This window comes from Kogia breviceps, chromosome 3 (assembly GCF_026419965.1).
Source record: "Kogia breviceps isolate mKogBre1 chromosome 3, mKogBre1 haplotype 1, whole genome shotgun sequence".
NCBI lineage: Eukaryota > Metazoa > Chordata > Mammalia > Artiodactyla > Physeteridae > Kogia > Kogia breviceps.
In genome coordinates, this window is record NC_081312.1 from 134,295,367 (window position 1) to 134,312,718 (window position 17,352).

General features: G+C 38.0%; 1 protein-coding gene across 3 annotated transcripts in view; it reads right to left on the minus strand.

Moving 5' to 3' along the window:
- The window catches only part of MAP2K5 (mitogen-activated protein kinase kinase 5), a 278,593-nt gene that overhangs the window by 238,688 nt on the left and 22,553 nt on the right, over positions 1-17,352 (minus strand). For all 3 annotated transcript variants that reach the window (XM_059058573.2, XM_059058575.2, XM_067029606.1), the window contains exon 4: positions 2,739-2,808. In XM_059058573.2, the coding sequence (XP_058914556.1) occupies positions 2,739-2,808 (70 nt within the window). The remainder of the gene's footprint in view (positions 1-2,738; positions 2,809-17,352) is intronic.

The window sequence follows — 17,352 nt, forward strand, 5'->3', positions numbered from 1 at the left end:
GAGCCTGCGCTCTAGAGCCCACGAGCCACAACTACGGAGCCCGCATGCCACAACTACTGAAGCCCACGTGTCTAGAGCCTGTGCTCTGCAACAAGAGAAGCCACCGCTATGAGAAGCCTGTGCACCGCAACAAAGAGTAGCTGCCATTCACCGCAACTAGAGAAAGCCTGCGCGTAGCAACAAAGACCCAATGCAGCCAAAAATTAATTAATTAATTAAAAAATAAAAAGTAAACAGTATTCAAAAAAACCCAGTAGCCTCATATTTCCTAAAGTTGTGGAGTCAGAAGTTACTGTAAAGCTAGTGAATTTTCATACTTATTAATAGTTAACACATCTTTTAACTACAAAGAGAACTTAGCACTGAGCTGGGAGTTACTATCCAATGCAGTTGTGCCACTTGGAATGAGAAGACCTGATGTTAAAAGAGAATTGTTTTCTCCTGGTCTCTGATTTGCTCAGTCTAGGGATTCTTTTTCACATGGGGCCTGACCACAGAATCTAAGGTCTGAGAGCCTCTAACCAACTCAGTAGACCCAGGCAATATACCCAATGTCTATACTTTAACTGTAAAAATCTGTATAACCTCTAAATTTATATAAATCTTACATAAAATTTTATATATATTTAGAGATTTATGTAAAATTATATGAAAAATAAAATTGCATAAAAGCTACACTTTGTGTAGATAAATAAGCAAAAAACCGCAGAAAACTAAAGATATATAACAGTATGCACAAAACCACACAGATGGGGAGACTGAGTCTCATATTTAAAAAATTTTAAATTTGGCATGGAACAACTGTATTTAATAATTTATTGGAGACTAATAGGTTCTGTCCTAGGACTACATGTGACACTCACATGTCACATATTTTCTTTCAACAATCTCCTCCCTACAATATACTCTTCTCCACACTCCTACCAAGCCCTCCAAACTACCCCCACGCACACTCTACTAATATTTTAACTTACATAAGAGCATATAGCCCTTCTACTCTAAGCAAATTACAACTTAAACAAAATTCTTATTCAAAGTGTATTTTAACCACTTAAAAATTGTGACTCTGAAGTTACTTAACATCTCTGAACCTTAATATTCTCAAGTATAAAATGGAAGCAATAATAATAGGCATGACTGTTGGGAGAACTAGAAATGGTGACACACAAAGCAATATTAGTGTCTGAACAGAGAAGATGGCTAAAAATGGCTGTTATTATCATAGGAGGGGCACAATGATATGGACAGGGACACTGACAGGGGCTGTTCACAAGATAAAAGAAAACAAACAGAACTTAGAAAGATTCTGGATGAAGAGAAGTAAATACTTTTTGGAAAAAAAAAAAAGTGAAGGCCCTCAGCATTAGAATTATAATTCTCCAGGATACTTTCTGGGGTTCCAGTAGGAAAGCAATGAATGGAAATTTTCAGCTGGTAAAAAAAATATTCCTTGTGGAGAAACAATTTTGAAACTTGCCCAAATTCTCTGGTTATTGAAAATATTAAGAAATAATCTGCATCCTGTTCTTGGCTTAATACACAGAAATGGCAACATTTTCATTTTTTTCTTTTCTCTTTTTTTTAAGTTTTTAGTCTTCAGGTGCAACAGAACTGAAATAATCATAATCTTGTTTCAGACACGCTATCAACGGCCCAATTTTACTTACTTTCTTAGGTCTTTAATAAGTTATTATTAATAATGTACTAAATACTCCTAATCCTGCTGCCCATGTTAATGCTAGAAGAACAGCATTACTCTTGAACCCAGATCTTCTCATGGGCTGGAGACTATCAGTGAAAATAACAGTCTACTGGCTAATTGAGCTATTCAAACTTCAGAGAGTTACAGGTAATGAAAGTCTAGAATGCTTAATTGGAAAACCCATATCATGATTATTTGTACAGTATCAGTTAACGAAGGTAAGTTTAACTTTTAATTATTTCAATTAAGTTATTTCTAGAAGACTTACTTAGAGAATTTTCTTATCTGTTCCATCAGTTAGAAAACATAGATTTCCAAGTGGGGCAATGTATAATGGGTAAAAGACTTAATGGTTTATATAATTAAACTGTTCTTTTTCACCATTATTCAAATTTTGAGGGAACATTTATATACAGCTGAGCAATCATATCTGATACAGGCTAGTACTATCAAACCTAAAGGGAAAAACAAATGATTTGACCAGGTGATTCACCAAGGGTCACTCTCATTAGCTCATATTTTTGGAAACTTAACCATCAAATTCCTATATATGAGGATTTTCAATTATTTAGAAAATGTCTCCCCCAAAAATCAAGCACCAAACATTCCACCAAAATATCGCTCCTAAAACCCCCCAGTAAATCTTGGTTTCTGCACTAGCTGAAAGCTTTCTACTCAATAGCAGCTCTGGCTACCATCATGAGCCACAATTTATAAATATCCAAAATTAAAGTCATTCATTTGCCTTGGTTTAGAAACCATGTGGACCCCCAAAGAGTTCTTTAAGCGAGTGTAAGTATGTACTTCAAAAATGAAAACCAATCTAGTTAGTTTAATTTACTCTAGTAAATTAGATATTCTATCTGCCATAACTATAATACAGCCTGCAATCCCCACGATAATGAATACTTCTTTTGTTTTTTCAAATTAAGAGCTAAACATCATGTTATGTGCATTTAAACCTTTGGAAAACATAACTGTTGATGAATCAGTTTACTGAAATAATCATTGTTGTTTAGAATTTGTTCAACATTACCTCTTGGAAATATCTGCAGAGGCTCTATTAACTGTCCATTTACTTGCTGTTCCATTACTGTGGAATAATACTGCAAAGAGATTATAGAAAGAGATTACTCAGTAATATATGAATACTGGAACAGACACTTATGGGTTGTTTAATTCATAGTACTTTTGTAAATTACTGGTATATACATATCAGCCTCGAGAATTCTTCTTCCCTATTTGCACATCAAAATGACTATAGTGAATACTCAGGACTACAAGTCCAGTATAGTGTTATCCTCCATATTGTCATTTATCTTTAAGAGTAAAAAATGTTGATTAAGATTTTACGTTAGTATCTGATCTCTAGAAATGTTCTGAAAATGACATATATTAAAAATGACACAAGAACTTCCTTGGCGGTCCAATGGTTAAGACTTCGCCTTCCAATGCAGGGGGTGCAGATTCGATCCCTGGTTGGGGAGCTAAGATCCCACATGCCTCATGGCCAAAAAACCAAAACATAAAACAAAAACGGTCCACATCAAAAAAAAAAAAAGTCTTATAAAAATAAATTAAAATGACACAAAAAGCATTTTAGTAGAACTTTCTCAAATTGCCTTTTGTTCTCTTTCCCTGGATTTTACAAAGCAAGATGGAGATGCCTCACATTTAGCTTGGACCTATATGCCAGTCAGTTAATCAAACATTATTCATATTTGTGTATAAAATGTACATATAATGGAAATCAAAATCACAGAGACTGTGGAACAAGGAAACAAGATATGATCCATCCAAAGATGAGAGGATTAATATGATAAAAAGGTAGCCCAGTTTCAAGCAAACATACCTTTCACATTTTAGTCTTCTCAATACTTCAGTATAGATCAAATTTCACTTTAAAAATCTGGGCATGAAAAATTAAGTTCCAAGTTCAAAAAGCTTTCATACTCCATCATAAACAAGTTCATTCAGTAGGCTGTACTACGGTCTATCCCCATTTTCTTTAATATGCTAATTGGTGAGCATATGTCCACCTAACTTGCATGTGGTTTCTGTGCCGCCCCCCCCTTTTTTTTTGGCTGCACCACATGGCCTACGGGATCTTAGTTCCCTGACCAGGGATTGAACCCGCACCCCCTGCATTGGAAGCACGGAGTCTTAACCACTGGACCGCCAGGGAAGTCCTTGCCCTAACTTTTTTTTAACACTTGACAAACAACAGTGATGTTCTTGGTGGAAAATATCAACGATGAAAACCACTGATTTTGTGTTGTGAGGAGCTGTCACAGAGCAGAATTCCCCTTTTAATACTTGTTGTTTCTATATTAAAAAACATAAGCACATTTTCTATTTAACTATCATATTTTCAGAAAATTCCTCCTAGACAATCATTATTTGCTGACATTCTTTAAAAGTTTCTTTCTAAAAAATATGTACATATATCTTTCTATTGCTTTTATGTAATAATTAAAATTATTACAAGATCAAGTTTATTTTTCCCTTATAAATAAAGGGGAGTTATAAAATTCTACATCATCTTTAGAATCACAAGTTAACAAGTCTAAGGCTCTTCGCCCTAAAAACCAAGTGAAAGTGTAGTTTTGATGGCTATGGACTGATATAAGTATACCCTGCCTTCTGAGGACATTCAAACTGTATAGGAAACTGATCCTCTCCTTCTATAGATGTAAAAACGTATATACATAAAGCATAAACATGTGTGATACGCTCTCTGGAATACATACTAAGGCAAATGTCTTTCAGGAAACTATATTCCTTAAAATCACAGAAATATAGTGCTCGCCATTACTCAAGCAGTGATGACAAGTAAATGAATTATCAATCATGTAGGCTGTCAACCTTTTGGGACAGCAATAACTGTTAACAAGTAGTCTGGAAAAATTGTCCGAAAATGACTTGTCCTCAGCACACAAGTATTTGAGGTTTCATGGAAAATTAAGACGCCAGTGGCTATTTGGAACATTGCTCAGGTATTCTTTTTAATGGGAAATTTGCCGGTTATTGATCCACAGCATGTACCCTCTTGCTTCTGGAAGGCTGCAAGCAACTTTCCAATCAGTGGCTGTCAAAAAAATTACTGCCTTTTTATACTGATACAAGACAACAGCAGTGGTGGTGTTCTCCTATAGTTAATGCTTTTCTTTAATTAACTGCTATGTACAATAGGTTAGTAATTTCAGTTACTACTTTACCACAATCCTAGAAATCAAAACAAATAAAATATCCTTATGCTTTATCTAACAAATTATTTACAGAGTTGTGTGAAACTGGTGCTTGGGGTCAAGTTTGAAAACAAATAACCTCAAATGTAAAGGGTCAGAACGGGTGCAAGGCATTTTTTTCCTACTATAAAACCTTGCATGCATGAAATTGACCTGTTTTCCAACTTTATTTATTTACCTCACAAAATATATAAATAAAAATCGTTTCCCTTTCATTTCAAATCAACTGGGAAACTATATATACTTTTATAATCATTGCAGGAACTTTTTAGCAATCTAAAAACATCTCTTTGTACAGTGATTAACACAGCCACGGTAATGATATTAAGTATGCCACTTGACAGTTTCTCCAAAGCAAGTAGTTAGGATTTGTTTTTTGTTTTGTACAATTCTTCCAAATCCTAGGAACATTTTCTCCTGCTAAAATACTGGGTTTGATCTGTGTTTGTATTAACAGAGAATTTTGTGTTTCACACACCTAAGTAATTCACCATCAAGGACAAACTATTAAAGGGTGGTAATTAAACCTACGGCATGGGCCCACTCTAGGCAACCGACCTCTCAGGAGCCGGTCTGGTGAGGGTCGGGGGGCCATCAAGGAGGCACTAGGCCTAGGAGCTCAGGCCACTGCTCACAAGGCATTCCCTAAGGAACAAGAATAAAACGTGGGCCATGTGCAGTACCTCCTGGCACAGAGCAGTCCTGATGAGCCACAAGGCCTGTGCTGCCCAGTGAGAGGAGCAAGGCACTTAGAGGAGTTACAGGCTCAAACCCTGGGGTCTCAGTACTGGCCACTTGTAGCTAATGATCTCAGTGAAGAAATGCTCGCCTCACCTCAGTTTACTCAGTTGTAAAATGAAGGTGGTATGTTCTCACAGGATTATTGTGAAACTCACAGGAGAAAACATGAGAACACTTAATAAGCTGCAAAGCAAGTTCTTTTTAGATCTTCATTCTCTCTCAGGGTTTTATATATTCTCCCTTTAAGCGGATCTTTCCAATTTTGCTCTAAATAGTGATAAAATAAGCAATAATGACAAAGACAAGACTTCCACTGGATAAAAACAAAATGAAAAGACAACCAACCAAACCAAACAAAAATCTAAATCTTTTAGGCCAATATACTTAATATGGCTTGGACAGAAAAGTAACGAAGTGACCATGATAACATTAATGGAGCCATAATTTGACATTATCCAAAAAGCTTCTTAGCTTAATCTCTATAATCCTATCCTGGTTTTCATTACCCCTAACACAAAGTCCTGCACATAGTAGGTGTCTGACAAATATTTACCAATTGAAATGGAGTCCAATCCCGATTCTTCCACTTGTTAACCTGTATAGTCTTCAGGAAGTCATTTAACCTCACTGAACCTTAGTTTCCTCTGAATGAGAGTAAAGATACCTACTCTATTACATAGGGTTACTGTGAAGCTCAAAATTAAGCTGCAGCAATAGAATTAGTGAAGGCATTTGTAAACTGTAATGATTAGTAGTTGAGGAATTTAAAAGTGAACCTCCTAGTAGTGAAACAATATTAAGCACAGCACTTTCTGAGTAGAAGTGTTATGGAATTTAAAAACACAGAAATGGTTATGTATAGGGCTTCCCTGGTGGCGCAGTGGTTGAGAGTCCGCCTGCCGATGCAGGGGACACAGGTTTGTGCCCCGGTCCGGGAAGATCCCACATGCCACGGAGTGGCTGGGCCTGTAAGCCATGGCCGCTGAGCCTGCGCGTCCAGAGCCAGTGTTCCGCAACGGGAGAGGCCACAACAATGAGAGGCCCGCGTACCGCAAAAAAAAAAAAAAAAAAAAAAAATGGTTATGTATAAAAAGTACAAACTGAACACGTTTGCACTCAAACTGAACACGTCAGCAGCAGCTATAAAACATGTTTTCTCTGGTATGCCTTGTAGAATCCATTACATGCAGTAATTGCAGCAATAATCAATAAGCTAACTGAGAAAAAGATTAATCAGTTTTGTGATTGCTAACGGAATCTCCAGTACCAGACTCAGATTAGTTTGAGTCCCTCTGAGATGTTCTTCAAAATCCTTAAACTAAAACTGTTTAATAAGGATGTGACAAAGTTTAGCATAGTTATCCAAATATCTAATTAATTTGAAACAGAGGGGCAGATTGAACAAGGGGATAGCAAGTACAATTTTTGGCTTTGTTCTGTTTGCAAGTTTATCATACAGTGTTCCTATCTGTTATGAACCTAATTCTAACAGCACAACTCAATCAATAATTACATTTTTTTCTTCATGGAAATCTGCCATATAGAAACTTGAATTCCAAAACAGCACAGTTAAACTTTACAAGGCACAAGTTCTCTACTGAAAGGAGAGAAAACAGTGAGAGAGGGATACACAGAAACAACTATCACTTATTGAATACCTATTGTGTGTTAGGCTCAACACTGAAACCGAGCCCTCCTAAACCCCCTGCCAAGTTTATGATTAACGTCTCCATCCAAAATTTTATTCCCTTCCTTGTCCCGCCCCCATTCCCCTCAGGATTGAGGAGTATCAAAGAAAAGGGGGGACTGAAACCAAGCAGGACCCTTCGGGGCCCTCCTAGGTACAAAAGACCCTCCACATCCCCCGTTTCTTGTCTGTAGAAAAAGGCTTTAGTCTCCTAGGCTTCCCTGAGTTCCCAAGAGCAGACTCAAGCAGTTAACTATTAGGACAACAGAGTCACAGGCCTCCTAGTGCCTCCTCAGGGGATACAGATAACAATCTGATGCATATCTTTGAGTTGTTCTATAGAAACTAAGACTCCCACCCAGGTGGAGGGAGGATGGTGACTACATGCTGACCACAAGCACTAGACCCCAGACTGGTTGGAACCAGAAGGTAGTGATTCCTTAAACATCACCCTGTTACCTCACCACAAAGCAATCATAAGAAGGTCCACGGGCTGATCAGCTTCCTATGACCCTTTCCCCTCACACTGTCTTTAAAAACCTTTGCCTGAAAGCCATGGGGGAGATCGGGTCTTTGGAGCATGAGCTGCCCATTCTCCTGGCTTGGCTCCCTGCAAATAAACCCTCACTTTGCTGCAAACCCCACTGTCAGAGTTTGGCTTTCTGCACCTCAGGCACACGAGCCCTTGCTCAGTATCAATACTAGATATTTACATTTATTCATCTAGTTTCTCACAACCCTATCCTATTCTGGGAGTATCATCACCCCTGTTTCACAGATGTAGGAAACGGTTTATCAGTCAACCAAGAAAAATACTTCTTTCATTCTAGTCCATGCACTCAGAACATAAAATGTATGTTCGCTATTTGAGAGTCAAAAGGTAAGTTATCTTCTGTTTCTCGTACCTCAAAACCTTTTCCTAAAGCAGGCTACTGGGTGGACTGCTGAGCTGGTGGAAAGCTTCTTCATTCATATCCTGTGTGGGTTAGGCCATGTCACCTGATCTTTCAGAGACTGGGGAAGGCAGCATGGTGTGATGCAGATGCCTGTGCTGGCCGGTGACTTTGCCCTCTTTCTTCAGCAACACCCCCTGCCTGTCCACCTTTTCCTCCTACCTCTCTTACCATTCTACTCAGCTTCCTGTAAGTGGTTCTCTCCCCATCCCTTCTTTAAATGCTCAAGTTCCCCATGGTTTTTCATCAACCTTCTCTTTTTATTTTGTACTCTCCTGGAGTTAACTTCAGCCACTTCAAAGGTTTCAATTACCAGAGGAGTCACTGAGACTAATTAGGAGCTGATGAATCACAAACCTTTATTTCCAGCCCAGATTTCTCTCCTAAGATTCGGAACATACCCAACTGGTTGTCCAGAGGCCCCTCAAATTCAACAGGTCCCTTCCTCTCCCACCCCTCCCTCCTGCCCTAGGCCTGTCTTCCACCACATGGGTTCACTATCCGGATGAATGAGAACACCATGACCTAGCTTCCCAAACCAGTTATCTGGGAGTCGTCCAGACCATCTCTCTTTCCTTCTTCCCCATACCTCATCAATCACCAGTCTTATTAACTCTACATTTTCCCCACTTCTCAAATCCTCAAGCTAGGGCCCTCCATGATCTAGCCCACCTGCCTTCACAACCTCATCTCATACCCTCCCCCCACTGTCCACGCCACACTAATCATGGGTAGCTCCTCCTGAATGCACCAGGCATCCTTTCACCTGGGCCTTTAAACACTGTTTTCTCTGCTCAAACACCCTTCCCAGTCTCCTTGTCCTCACCTACTCCACCTAGACACCACTTTCTCCAGGAAGCCTTCTCTGTCCCCAAAGCTAGATCAGGTGCTCCTTTTTTGTGCTCACAGAACACCTAATGCTTAGGCATACGACAGCATTTATCACTATGCCTGGTAACTCTGAGTCTTTCTCGTCCTCTCACACCAAACACTGTTTCCTTTTTTGTTAACTTCCCTGACTGGAGCATGAGCTCCTTGAAAAAGTGAACTATATGTTCACTGCACCTCCACCAACTAGCATAGCACTTGGCCAGAGAGTTGCCATCCCATAAATATTTAATGTGTGAAAAACTGGCTGTATGAATAAGTGAGCAAATCAGTGAGTGATCTCAGGTCCCAGCTCTACATAGCTGTGTGACCTTGAGAAAGGAATACAATTTGTTTGTGCCTCAGTAGTCTCGGCTATAAAAATGAGAAAAATAGCTGCCTTGCTCACCTCATAAAGGTATTAGGAAGATCAAAATCATAGAAGCTGGTATATGGAAACTTTTTTATAAAGTACTTGAAAAACATCTTAAAATAGGACACAGGGCTACGAATCTCCCACTTCCAAGCAATAGTACATAGAAGAAAAATGGCCATAACGATAGGGTGACACAGAAACCACTAAACAAGAACACTGAAATGTTTAGACCAGTACAGAGGCAGAATTTAACTAATTGTTAATCAAGGCTGAGTCAGTATCTCCTCCCCTTCCCTCAATTACTACAGTACTATAAATAGAAAAATAAGTTAAAGGGTACTATAAGGAACATTGTCTTTTTCTCTCTCTGGAAGTTCATCAAGGGTATGGACCATGTCTTGTGCATTTTATTATCTCTTATGGCAGAGGTATTACCCTGGGGTCTATAAGGGCCTGGGATATCCTTGAAATTCCTGAACTTCTACGTGAAATGTTGCACTGTGTGAATTTTCTGGGAAAAGAATAAATAACTTTCCTCACATTTTCCAAAAGCCCTGTGTCTCCCAAAATCTAAGAAACTACTGCCATAGAATGCCTAGCACCATGCCTTACACATAATGGCTGCTCCAGAATGTTTAAGGGAAGGAGGCAAATAGGAATTAATACAGACATGGTGACTACATACTCTCATTGGTTATACATTCTAACTTACTCAGTGGCAAGTCTTACATATCAACTCACATCAAATCAGGCTTATTTATTATTCTTCTATACATTTATAACAGAAAGGTTTCTTAAATCTCTCCTTAGCATGCTTTCTAACAGACAACATAAACAGTACAGTATGAGGAATATACTTATAAAGAATAAGCACGCTGGCTTTTCCCTACTAATGATAAAATTTTCAAATTCTTGTTTTGTCAATATTGCAAGCATACCCTGTTATATGTAGCTCAGTCAGTAATTACAGCAATAATCAATAAACTAACCAACTATTTACAGTCCATAGTTAACTTATTAGTTTTCCTAGTGAAGAACCCAACAATCTTAACTCTGTCAAATGGCTACAAATTCAATTACAACACTACTCAGACGTGCCATCAGTTATACCTCCTTTCAATTACTTCTCATACTTTACATTAAGAGGCATCCCCTCTGTGATGCTGGCCTCTTAAGAAGCACACAACTGCTCCAACAGTCAAAAATAACATATGAAGCTAATCTATTTTGAATACCAAATTAATAACTATATTTACTTACCTGGCTTCAGGTCCTCCCACTCCTCGATAACTCATTGCCCCTGCCTTGAGGTGACTACAGTGTGCACATGCTCTTCCTTAAATGACTCTACACCAAGGGTCCACATATGGTCATGGATTGATTAGATGATGAGAAAGAAAATCACAATGAAAAGTCTTCCAGTGAAAAGGTCAGCAGGAAACAACTCTGAGGCCTCTTTTATAGGTTAATGTTACTGTACTTACGTATTTACTAGTGATTTGAAAATGAAACACACGGTAAGTTGTCCAAGTTTGATGATAACACTATTTGTTTTGGACAGTAAAACTGTAAAGGATGTTAGGGAGCTCCAGATGGCCTTAAAAGAATGGAGGTTGGATAGCCAACAGCAGATGAAATTCAACTTGGCTAAGTTTAAGGTGACGTGCACTGGCAGAACGAGTTTTTAAATTTGTATTCGGTGATAGGTCCAAAACTTGTAGGTTCCTCTCAGCTGAAGCTTTCATAGTCATCACCATCACCATGGTTAGCTTGAGGCACTGTCTACACTGACCTTTCACCTAATTTCTAAGTTGTAGCAATTCTGCCATACTTCCTAAGTAGGAGAAGTTTAAATAGCTTCAGGGAACCTACAACTTAAGTAAAACAGGACCATCAGGTCATGAGGCCAGCAGGCCAAATGGAACATTCCCTTACAAATAACGCACTTTATTTAGCCAGTTCCAATAGTATTCAATAAAGATTCAGCCTACTGCTCAAATACTGTTGAAAAATAATTGAAAAGGTAGTGAGGAATGAGTAAGGAGCATATATGTAACAGAGAAACATATATTAAGAGAGAAACAACTTGTTTTGAAATTTCCAATTACCTCAATTTACACCTTTTTGGATATATTATATTCCTAGGTTGATAATTTACTTAATTCCTCTAACTTTACTGTATTATAGTAAATTTATATTCATCTTTCAGATATATGTAGAAAATACCCCTCCTGTTTCCAGTAAAACTGGCCCTAAGAGAACAGGTTCATTAGGAGCTGCCAGCAAGAGCCTAACACCTTGGTTATGCCCCACAGCAATCCTACTGCTACAGGTCCATCATTCCCTCGCAGCCTGTCTCTCTCCGGAAGAGAAGCCCCTACCATAGCCACCAAGGGGCTAACTGATGTCCTACATTTTTCTGCCCCCTCATGCCAGCTGCCTTAACATAGGACCCCAGAGGAATCAACCTGTAGTCCACACTGAGCCCTCCAGAGACGGAGCTGAACTGGGAAGGCAGCCATGTTAATGACAAAATACTGGTGGTTGAAAGCACCCAGAATACCCTGATGCCACCTGGCTGAGGTCTGCTTGTGCTGTCTCTTCGTTTGCTTCCATAAGCTGCATAATAAACTGATACAAATTTCAGTCTGCTTCTGCTTCTTGCTAGCAAAGATGTCCCAAGATATTTCACAAGAGGGGCTAAATAAGGGGCTACCACATTCTTATCACTATTTCAAGGGCATCCATACGACCCAGACAACATAGAGAAGAGAGTTAAAATAATGTGCCTCTGAAAAAAAGTTTCATTCTTTGACTAGGATGAGAAAGAACAAAAACTTTGCTTAGAGCACATCACTATTTGAGTAAAAAAAAAAAAAAAAACTGAATAATTTCCACAACTATTTATTTACTTCATTCAGTTTTCCTGTCTCACTCTTTTCACTGTTTCTCCACCCTGCCAAGAGAGTATCGAGTATTATCACTTGTTTAGATGGATCGCATTGAATTAGGGGACTAACCATTCACTGAAGACTGAGATGACTATGCCACATACAAAGTTAAGTTCAAAGTAGGACCTACTTAATATGGAGCATGTTTAAAAGCACCATGTGGAAAATGAGCTCCCAATCTCTGCTCTTTAAAGAAAACTTCCTAATAGTAAAGGCCCTGAGGCTATTAAATGTTCAACAACTAAGTGGGCAACCAATTCTGTGGTAAAATTCAGCCTTGTAGGAAGGACAAAATCTTGAAAACTTCAAAAGCCCACAAAGTATTTGTTTGTATTCCTTTTCAAAGTCATGTGCACTAACATTCTAGTAAATAGCATTATTTTTTGCTACCAGGAAAACAGTAGTATTTGCAAAGCTTCTTCAGCAGGATCTCAATAAATGCCAAAACAAAAACATCACTTAAAACCACCAGGAGGGAAGACTGGACGTCCAAGACCTAGGTCTGTGTCCAGGCCTTCCCATTCATTAGCAATGTGACCTCAAACTGAATCTGAGCTCGTTGGGCCTCAGATTCCTTATCTGTAAAATGAGACAGTTGGACAAGACCTCTAATGTTCCCTTCTAACTCTCCTTGAGCAACTATGATTTTTGAGGCAGTCTCCAAGTTATGCATGCTAGGATAAAGCCAATCATATCCCAATTTACAAGGTGCTACAGAGGTCAAAAAGTATTTTCCCTCATGGTACCCAACATCTAACAAGGTACACTACCATCAAGTATACCAAAGGGAATACTTACATTCCAATAAAACACAAGGTCCCTGCCATAATGGGAGGCATTACAGTTAAACTCATCCCATACTCTTCCGGCAATGTGGAGAAATGGTATAAAGAGAGAGAACCGGCAAAATGAAGAAACTTATTCTTATTAATACTGTGCTCTACTCATATAAGCCTCTCAGTATTGAGAGAACTAGGTGTATAAATCCTTTACTAGCCACAGGATTCAGCAAAAACAAATAGGAGTCCATTTACAAAAGCAAGATGTACTGCTGAGTTTCTTGATGAAAGGTCACCTAAAAGCAGAGGTCAACATAAAAATAACCTCCTCCTGTAACTGGGTCTCAGTGATAAATAAAACTTATGATGAATCAATAAATAAGGCCCAGCACTGTTGTGCTTGATGCTATAAGGAAATGAGGCCAGCACTACCAGACAACAATTACAAAAAGATGGAAGGAGAAAAGCAGTATACTATCTTCAGTCTTTCTGGAAAATGAGAGAAGACAAGAACAACAAAAAAATTTAAACTACTTTAAGGGAATATTTAACAGAGTCCTTTAAATAATTAGCAATGATCAGGTATTTAGTTTTCAGAATATGTAGCTTGACTGTATTTTTTTCCTAGTAAAGCACTTCAAATTCTAATTTAAAAAATACTTTATGGAGAAATTAAAAAGATACAACAGCATCAGAGGACAAGCCATGATCCCAGAAGTAGAATATTCTAACAACATAACTAACAAGAAACTACGCTATAAAAACTGATTGTTGATTAACACAAACTCATAACAAAACGCAGAGAGCGATCACAATGGTGCTGTAATAACACTTGGCTGCTGAATTCTCTCAATACATTAAATATCTCCTTGGAGACCAAATTACTTTACATTTTCTTAAAAGACAATTTATTATAGCTTTGTTTTCTTCTCATTATCTCTTAAAAATATATCTAATGAAGAAAAGAATACAACTTCTAAATAACTTACATAAAATGGTACTAATGTGTGACAACAGACTTTGGTTTACTATGTTGGTTATTATTTAACAGCACACAACAACCTATTGTCATGACAAATCCTTACCACAATGAGACATTCCATATGTCACATGTATCAAAATCCACTGTATGCCATTATTATGGCACACATAAAATTAACAGCCTAAGGCTGCTAGCAATTTAAATAATTGATAAGTTTTCAAAGGCAACATTTTCAGGTCTAACACAAAAATCTATTTAAATTACTGATAAAATCTTATGCTTCTGTTGGCCCAAAGCCAGAAAATGCTTACATCCAAGGGAGAAAAAAAAAAGTAATTCTGCAAGTGTCAACTCAGACACCGTAGTTTTTTTAAAAGAATGTTTAAAGTATTTACGGTAAAAGTATGCCTAGTTTTGCTTTCCCCATATGGTTTTTAAAGAAATACTAAGGTGACTACAAATTTATTGAATTCCACATGAAAAACATAGCTTTTTTTTTTTTTTTAAACAGTAAATACGTGGTCATCTGTCAGTATCTTCACTATCCCACCACCCAAATCCTGGAATCAAAATTTTTCAGACCCAAACTGAACCTAAAAAATAAAGGCCAATGCAGGTTTTTAATAATAGGTTGGCAACTGAGGACTAATAACCAAAATCTATTGTGAAGTTAAGTCCAAATTGTTCTCTTTATGGCAAAACTGTAACCCAAAGGAATTTCATCCAGAAGAACCAAGACAGATCAAAAGGACAGCCAACCAATCTTGTTTGTGCTTTCTGAGATGGAGATTCCCCTACTCTTTACTTTTTAACTGTTTATTCAGAGCCTGACTCTACATAAAAAAAGAGTATGTGATGGTAGGGGATGCCTCAATAGATAAGAGGAAAAACGAAATCTATTTAGGTTTTAAATAACTTAAAACTTATTATCTCTCTCAGGGATATTTTCATTTTCACTTTAAAATAATTTGATCCAACATTCACAATTACAAGAGTGAAGCTCTACCTTGGGGCCTCAAGTTCTCATCTATAAATATTAAGTGAATTCATGAGAAAATTCAGACCTGACCATCTAGACCCCATTCTATGGACCACTGCCAATGCATAGAAGAAAGTTTTCACCAGCCATAGCAAATTAATAAAAATAAGAAAAATGTAGTGAGTTTTACATAAAACTAAATTTATTCACTTTAATGATCATCTTTACTTTTGAGATTAGGTACTGCCCACTGTTTTAATCTTTAAATGACTACCACTATTTTTCCTTAATAAAATAATGGTTAACGGTAGATAATTTTTATTAGTTTATTTTCCTACTGTTTTTATTTGGCAAAATTAAAGTTACCACACCTACGTCTGTCCCTCAATCTAAAAGTGAAAAATTGATTATTTCATGAAATCCAAATACTTGGGGATCAATAAGCTAGATGAACTCCCTTCAAACCAAAAGTCACTCAAGAAATCTCAGGGACTTTTTTTTTTTTTTTTTTTTTTTTTGCGATACATGGGCCTCTCACTGTTGTGGCCTCTCCCATTGCAGAGCACAGGCTCCGGACGCGCAGGCTCAGCGGCCATGGCTCACGGGCCCAGCCACTCCGTGGCATGTGGGATCCTCCTAGACCGGGGCACAAACCCGTGTCCCCTGCATCGGCAGGCGGACTCTCAACCACTGCGCCACCAGGGAAGCCCAGGGACTTTTAAGTTTAAGGACAATTACAGAACTTTTACTACAACACAAAAATAAACACTGCATTTGAGAAAATAAGCGCAAGTCATAAGGAATATTTGGTATAGATATCTCAACTAAGGTATTATATAAACAAAAATCATTCCGAATATAATAATGGTGATGACATATGTTAAAAAAGAGACAACCGGCCCAAAATGGAGTCACCTGTGCTAAGCCCAAGTCACCAAACTAAGACTTAAAGTACCTAACCTAATTACAGTTTCAGCCTCTCCAAGGAATATAATCTTAACCACTCAGTCTGGGATTTCCTGGTCAGCATTAGTCATGTAATCCACCTGATAGACCCTGCTGTCCCCCAAAGGAAGGTGACTTTGCCTGAAACAATCAGCTCTTAGCTAAAATAACTTCCTTGTCCTGCCTCCTGCCTATAGAAGTCTTTAGAGTGTCTTTGTGTCTGCTGCATGGGATAGGCCAATCAGATCTTTAAAATTTACTCAGATGAATTTGTTTTTTAACACACGAAAAGATCCCAGTACAAATGTGCAGGAAGGTGGATGGGAGAGAAACAGTAGAAAACAGTGAAGGAGCATGGGCCTTGCACAAGGAGAAGCTGAACTTATTTATATTCCATATTCACATTCATGCTAGCTATAAGACCTTTAGCATGTCTCTGAACCATAGCATAGCTTCCTCATCTGAAAGATAGGTATGATAATATCTACTTTACAGCGTGAATATTAAAACCAAAGAAAAGTAAACACCTTAAGCATCTAGTGTATAGTGGCCACTTAGAAATGGAAATGATTATTACTATCACTGTGATCACATGCAGTAACATTTCCCAAAGAGAACCGTTGGTACTTCCCAAACGTACATTTTTGAAAATACACCTTTGTGTGTGGTTATGTCAGAGACATAATGAAAGTACACTGATGTCAGTAATGTACTCTCTGCAGTGAATGTATGTGAAAAAACTAGAACCCGTGTGTGTGTTTTCTAAAAATAAGCATGTCACATTCTCGGGAGAGTTAGCCAATCTACTATTACTAGTGCTAGACCTTTCAGCAGACAATCCTACTCTGCCTTTCAAGGTACTGATGAGCCTTGCTCTAAATTCTCAGGGCACAAAGACTCTCAAATAAGTTAATGAGAAGTAAATGGGAAATTGACTTTTCCTACTCTGTGCTCGTCTGAATGAAACGCTCTGTTAATCATGCCATCCTTCTTGTTCTCTTTCCTCCTACCCTAAATTAAAACTATTGGCGGAAACCCATACAGATATTTCACAGTTTTCATTATGAGGAAAAAATATCCTGGTTAAAGTTGAGGTCTATCAAAAACCTACAGCCTAACCATTGGCTGAGATTAGAGTCTCA